Here is a 7500-nt window from a genome sequence, read left to right as displayed (position 1 = left end):
TATCCAGTGATTGTACTGCGCATGCGTAATGATGATAATTTTTCTTGATCTGAGACAAAAAAGCTTGTGGGCAGCGACTGACACAAATATATTTTTGGAGTTGCCTGATGCTTCATAGTGGCCATCAACTGTTGCAATAATCAACTCCAAATACATCATGGAGCTACATCCATCGACTAAAACAATTTTCAAAGCTAAGGTTGTATTAGTTTTGTCCTCCAACTCCGTCTTACTAAGCTTCACTCGGTTATCACATAACAAAACCAAGGACTTGGATGTGCTAGCCAAAAACCAGACAAGCCTAACATGAACAAACAAACAGACAGACAGACAAACAAGCAGACAGACAGACATACAGACAGACAGAGAGACAGACATACAGACATACAGACAGACAGAGAGACAGAGAGACAGACAGACAGACAAACAAGCAGACAGAGAGAGAGAGAGAGAGAGAGAGAGAGAGAGAGAGAGACAGACAGAGAGAGAGACAGAGAGAGACAGAGAGAGACAGAGAGAGAGAGAGAGAGAGAGAGAGAGAGAGAGAGAGACAGACAGAAAGCAGACAGAGAGACAGACAGACAGACACACAAGCAGACAGACAGATACTCTATTCTCATATAGACTCTACTAGTACATAAGCTAGGAATTTGTGAAAGCAAACCATTCCTTGCAAACAACAAAGTCATAGATTAACTAATGGACTTGGCCTTGAATGTCAAAATCAATTAATAGGCCATCTAGAGCAGCCATCGATACAAGAAAATGAGTTGACAAAGAAAAGGCAACAAATGACAATCCAACTGTGAGATAAAGGCGAACGCAGAGCTCAGAGAAAGGTGCGTACACAACCCTGACTGACAGCAGACGCCAACTGAAGCCACAAGAAGATGACAAGACAAGAAATGACAACAAGAGACCATCCAGCAGACAGACAGACCGGTAAACAGACAGGCAAACACCCAGACAGGCAAACAGACAGAGAGGCAAACAGACAGAGAGGCAAACAGACAGACAGGCAAACAGACAGACAGACAGGCAAACAGACAGACAGACAGACAGGCAAACAGACAGACAGACAGGCAAACAGACAGACAGACAGGCAAACAGACAGACAGACAGGCAAACAGACAGACAATCAGTCAAACAGACAGACAGGCAAACAGACAGACAGACAGGCAAACAAAGAGACAGACAAACAGATAGACTGCATGAACAACAAGAGTATGAGCGTACAACCATCCATCAATACAACAGGCTGTAAACAACGTAATGACTCATGATGTCGTCAATAGCTAATACAAACTGTAAATCATAACGAGTCTTATCCGAGTAGATCTAAAGGCAAAATATGACAAACGTTTTTCGTTTCTACCAGACAAATTGAAAGTTCAAGACGCAACAATCTGCACGTTTTGTCCCATCACTGAGACATGTCCACACATTGTGTCACCTCACACCTATGTAATAACACCAAATCAACGGTCGACGGACATACTAAACACTCGACAGTTACCGTATCCGACCAAATACAAGCCCCAGGCTTTAAATAGAATCAAGCCCAGGGCTTTAAATAAAATTTAAGACTGGGGCTTCAAATAAAATTGAAACCCCGGGCTTCAAATAAATTTCAAACCTCGGGCTTCAAATAAAACTAAAGCCCGGGACTTCAAATAAATGTAAACTCCAAGGCTTCAAATAATATTAAAGCTTGGGGCTTTAAATAAATGTAAACCTTAAAGCTCCAAATAAAATTAAAGCCTGGGGCTCCAAATAAATGTAAACCCTGGGGCTTCAAATAATATTAAAGCCCGAGGCTTTAAATAAATGTAAACCTTAAAGCTTCAAATAAAATTAAAGCCCACGGCTTTAAATAAATATAAACCCTGGGACCAAATATAAATAAACGACAGCATTTGTGGACCATCTATACGCCTGGAACCAAAATAACACCCATGCCCTAGTATACGCCCAGAAAAAAGGGTTTCTTTTCTATACGTCCAAGGCGTTATTACAGGCGAATATGGTAGCAGTGCAGGCCGGTCACGTGACATATGAGCTGCTAGGCAACTACACAACATGTGACCAAATAAATGTCCCGTATGTCTAAATAGTGGACGCGAATCAAGCTGCATAGCTTTTAGTATGCCACGCAAAGGTTTTAAATATTTGATTCATAGTTTCTCACCAGAAGTTCATTTCAAAATGATGCAGGCGGATGGGCGGGCGGACCATCACGCCATGTTTTCTACACGTACTTATACGTACTGCACAGAATCAACTGCGGGTGTCCAAGACAATGAGTATTAATTAATATCAATAATAACTTGTTCAATACCAGAACAATAAATCAAACGTTACAGACTGTTTCACACTACCGAGAATTTCCGAAACAGCGCCCAGCCAAACGAAGGCCCACTGGGCGATCTTTTGGAAACTGTTCTCATTTACAGCCCACGGGCCGCTAATGAGAATCAAGATTGTAGTGTGTGATTTGACGTCGCCGCCCAAAGTTAGTCGATATTTCAAGGGTGTATTGGTAACGTGCGTTACTATATTACAGTGTAAGTACAGGTTTCGCAACCAGACAGCAGTCTTACACTGTGGATAAGAAGGAACCTCTAGAGAAATGTCTGACAAGAAGCGTAGGACAGTCAGGTCTGGTCACACTCCTCAGTTGATAAAGACTAAACAGTATGCAAGACGTTAACAAGACGAGCCTCACACTAGCCTACTGTGTGGTACTCAAGTCAATCTGCCAATTTCCAGAGTTTCCTACGAACAGCCCAGGCGCTTATTGAGAACAAATTTTTTTCAACTAAATCCCATTTTCCATATTGCTGCACTGGGCGCTGTTTCGTAAATTCGCAGTAGTAATAAATCCTCTACTGAAGGATGGTCTTCTTTGTTGTCAAACGATACCCACAAAAGTTGAGTAATGGAGATAACGACGACTTCATGCAGGGCGTATTTTTCATGTGGGTGCTGATGAGAAACTATGAATCAACAAATAGTGGCCTTATTGACAAGTAAAGCAACTTGCAACTCTCTAGTGTGCAGCCAGTATCTGCATACCAAATACAACTATGTCTAATACAAGCCCCGGGTCTTTTATTAGGGCCCAGCTTATTGCATTCTAATAATTAATTATGCCTGGGGCTTGTATTTGGACAGATACGGTATAGTGTAGCGCAAACGTGTCTCACCGATTGCCCAAGATGGTACGCTGCATCATCTGCAATGGCATACGATGAATACCACTACGAGGCTCTCTTTCATTGTCGGACGACTCGCTGAAGAACGAAGCCTTCATGACTTGAACTCGTCGTGAGTTCACGCCTCCCAGTAGGCCAACGTTGATGTCAGAGGATGAAGTAGCAGCAGCATCAATAAAGCCCATTTGCGAATGCAACAATTCTCGATTTTCATCGTCTTGCAGTTCGGCCATTTCCTCATCGTCGTCAGTGAGACGAGACGCCTGGTTTGTAGCGGCAAGTGAAGCTTGACGAAGTTGCTGTTGCCCTTGTTGTAGTTGCTGCCGCTGCTGCTGCTGCTGTCTCTGCTGCTGAGATTGTTGAGGTAGTCTCTGTAGTTGCCCTTGCCTTGATGCTATGCCTCCGACATCATCATCAGAATCATCGTCCTCCAGTCCGTACCTAGTGAAATGATCGACCTGTAAAGAACAAAGTAAATACAAAGTCTATTCAACAGTTGATCCTGGTGATCAAGATTGCGTCTTCCGGTTGGTCTACATGCACGCATACAAGGCTAGCATATTGCTGTGTTGTCTCGTTTGTGGCGATTGTTTTCTGATTGGTCTTACTGACTGACCTCAAATATCCATGACCCGGTCTCGGGTAAGTAGTCGATGAATGTTGCTCCCGTCTTCACTGTTGATCGTTTCACTTTCTCGGCATACTTCATGTTTTGTAATCTCTCAGGATCCTAACAACAACCAATCAACCATGCCACACATGCACAAGCACACACACACACACACACACACACACACACACACACACACGCACACACACACACACACACACACACACACACACACACACACACACACACACACACACACCTTGATCAGATCTCTCGTTGATTTATCAATTGGCCATGTTCCATCTAATCTCACTCTTGCCTTCTTGTTCAACTCTTCGCCCTGCGGTGGTGTCGAGTCTCGATCAGGATAAACAATGATCTCTTTCCGACTGATGTGCACTGTAAACAACCAATCACTACATCATGATCAATGCCTCTAGTAGACACCATCCAAGATCACATGTCATTGTCACATGACATCATCGCTTGACATTGTCACATGACATCATCACATGACATTGTAACATGCATCCAATATCCTTTACGGTATATACATATTTCATCAAACACAATTCTGTAATTCTTGTCAAAGCAAATTTTTACCAAATAATAAATATCCGACATATTCCATGCACACTGCACTACAGTCTAAGGTAGTAATACCGTAATATTATGACTCACAGAAGGTACTGTGTGCAGTACTCAGCAGATACTCATGCAGAGCTGCTGATGACATTTATTCCCTTGATGAAATGTGACTTGGCAGACTTTGCCAAATTGTTTGCACAACAAAATACTTGTCATTATGATACTGTATGTATAAACATTGTCACACAAAAACAAAAAAATAAATAATAAAATTATTTCCATTTCCTAGAACCTTTAATCCCAATTATTTTCTATGAGTTTCAATATATTAATTTAATCATTTTGATAGCCAACTGTAACAACAAACTTACCAATTTCATCCAAGTTTAGGCCATAAACGTTTGTCTCCCCTAAGAAAGTCACCTTTCCATAACCTTCACGTTCAACAGTGAAGTCATCAACGATTAGTTCTCCTGATGGTTGATCCTCGGCCATCGTTCTCAGCTCTTCCATTGATGGAACGGTTTCATATCCTGGCCTTGAGAGAGTTATTCCTGTGATGTCATCCGGAGAATGTCTACCAGTAGGTGATGGTAGTAGTTGACTGTTGTTTCTTGGAGATAAGATACTTCCGTCTATTGATGAGGATGACGTCTCGTTTGTGTCTCTGTCGGGAGTTGACGGTTTGGGATTGGACCATTCAGACACGGTGTTGTCTAGGGATCTGTCCCGACTATGAACGGAAGAATGATTGTAAAGGTCCAAACACGGCAAGAGCAAAATACATGCAAACAAGTATAGACAAAGAGAGACAGACTAACATACATACATACATATACGCATACACAAATATACGTGCACGCGCACACACGGACACAACACAGACACAGACACAGACACAGACACAGACACAGACACAGACACAGACACAGACACACACACACACACACACACACACACACACACACACACACACACACACACACACGACATGCAAGAGTACAATACAACCACATACACACACAAATCAAAAACTCAACACAAAAATTACTAAACAACTCTTACACGGGCTGAGGCCTGATCACTTCGTTCGTGTAGTTCTCACTAATCAAGAGTCCCGGAGACTTCCCTTTGCTACCACTTCCTTCCCCCATACCGTTCATCTGACCAAACGATCTCACACGCTCGTCACTGCCGCCGCTCTGCAACAATCCGCTTTCCCTATCCGACATGGCAAACTGGACTCCCGTCGACATGCGTGGCCTCTGTGGTGTTATGAGATCGGACAACACCGAGTCGGATGTAAGAACAGACATCGAAGTGACGGCACCCGATTGTGCAGAAGTGTTACTATCTGCAGTCACCGGCAGCATCTGAAACAGTCAACATGAATGTGAGTTCAGCAACGACACAAAGGTAAGCAACTACAGGCCTGGCAATAAGATTTGTGACTAGCTGGACAGACAGGCTTCTTGTCTGGATGTTTTCGTGAGGTTGAACAACATGCAAACGAGTTTGGCTAGAGTACATTCTAACCAATGCAAACAAACAAACAAACAACCAGACAGACAGACAAACAAAAAGACAAACAGACAAACAAACAGACAAATAAACAGACAGACAGACAGACAAACTAACAAACAAACAGACAGACAGACAGACAAACTAACAAAAAGACAGACAAACAAACAAACAGACAAATAAACAAACAGACAGACAGACAAACTAACAAACAGACAAACAGACAGACAGACAAACTAACAAAAAGACAGACAAACAAACAAACAGACAAATAAACAAACAGACAGACAGACAAACTAACAAACAGACAAACATACAAACATACAAACATACAGACAAACAAACAGACAGACAGGCAAACAGACAAACAGACAGACAAACAGACAGACAGGCAAACAGACAGACAAACAAACAGACAGACAGACAAACAAACAGACAGACAGACAGACAAACAGACAGACAAACAGACATATAGACAAACAAACAAACATACAAATGACAGCTGCCTTGAGCCACGAGGTGTCTGTGAAACTATAATAGACAGACTGTACCAAGAGAGAAGGCACAACTTTTGCGTTGAATCAGAGCTTCATTGTCAATCAGCCGCTGTTGCTTCTTCTTGCAGTATTCATTCACACAGACAGGCGGACAGACAGACAGACAGACAGACAGACAGACAGACAGACAAACAGACAGACACACACACACACACACACACACACACACACACACACACACAAACAGACACACAAAAAGACAGACAGACAGACAGACAGACAAACAAAAAGACGAACAAAAAACAGACAAACAAACAGACAAACAGGCAAACAGACAAACAAACAGACAGACAGACATAAACATAGATGTGTCGATATGTAAACAAGCTCACCTCTGGTGACCGTTTCGGTTTGATGACGAGAGTTTTGATGCTTCGTCTTGGAACGAATGCTTCCGACGTGAGTAATCTGCTGTCGTCTTCGTCTTCAAAGAGTTGAGACCTGCTGTTTGGTTTACCTGTGATCCTTCTAGGTTTGGCTTTTGACAAAGGTTTTGCCATCACTTTGTAGTGAGGAGGTGTGCCTGCTGAGCGAGCAATAGAAGGACCACCAGATGATGTGGTTGTTTCGGAGTCCTTTGCTTCCTAAATGAAAGAAATTGAAGGTTGTCAGGCGGTGTTTCGAAATGATACAAACAACAGAGACAGACAGACAGACAGACAGACAGACAGACAGACAGACAGACAGACAGACACAGAAAAACAGACAAACAAGTAAACAGACAGACACACAGACACAGAAAATAGACAAACAAGCAGACACACAGACAGACACAGAGACATAGACAAACAAGTAAACAGACAGACAGACAGACAAACAGACACAGAGAAAGACACACACACACACACACACACACACACACACACACACACACACACACACACACACACACACACACGCATGCACGCACGCACGCACATGCACACACACACACACACACACACACACACACACACACACACACACACACACAGACACAGAAACAGACAAACAGCAAACAGACAGACAG

The 7500-nt window shown here is 42.7% G+C and overlaps 1 protein-coding gene across 1 annotated transcript in view; it reads right to left on the bottom strand.

Moving 5' to 3' along the window:
* LOC134190168 (nuclear pore complex protein Nup98-Nup96-like) overlaps positions 1 to 7500 on the bottom strand; it is a 26692-nt gene that overhangs the window by 10393 nt on the left and 8799 nt on the right. The window contains exons 13-18 of the mRNA XM_062658598.1: positions 6824 to 7075; positions 5479 to 5786; positions 4785 to 5146; positions 4085 to 4224; positions 3832 to 3945; positions 3207 to 3673 (exon numbers count right to left, since the gene is read on the bottom strand). Coding sequence (XP_062514582.1) covers positions 3207 to 3673; positions 3832 to 3945; positions 4085 to 4224; positions 4785 to 5146; positions 5479 to 5786; positions 6824 to 7075 — 1643 coding nt within the window. The remainder of the gene's footprint in view (positions 1 to 3206; positions 3674 to 3831; positions 3946 to 4084; positions 4225 to 4784; positions 5147 to 5478; positions 5787 to 6823; positions 7076 to 7500) is intronic.

This window comes from Corticium candelabrum, chromosome 14, assembly GCF_963422355.1.
Source record: "Corticium candelabrum chromosome 14, ooCorCand1.1, whole genome shotgun sequence".
NCBI classification, from domain to species: Eukaryota; Metazoa; Porifera; class Homoscleromorpha; order Homosclerophorida; family Plakinidae; genus Corticium; species Corticium candelabrum.
Note: the sequence above shows the minus strand (reverse complement) of the source record. Positions and strands in the feature narration are given on the sequence as shown.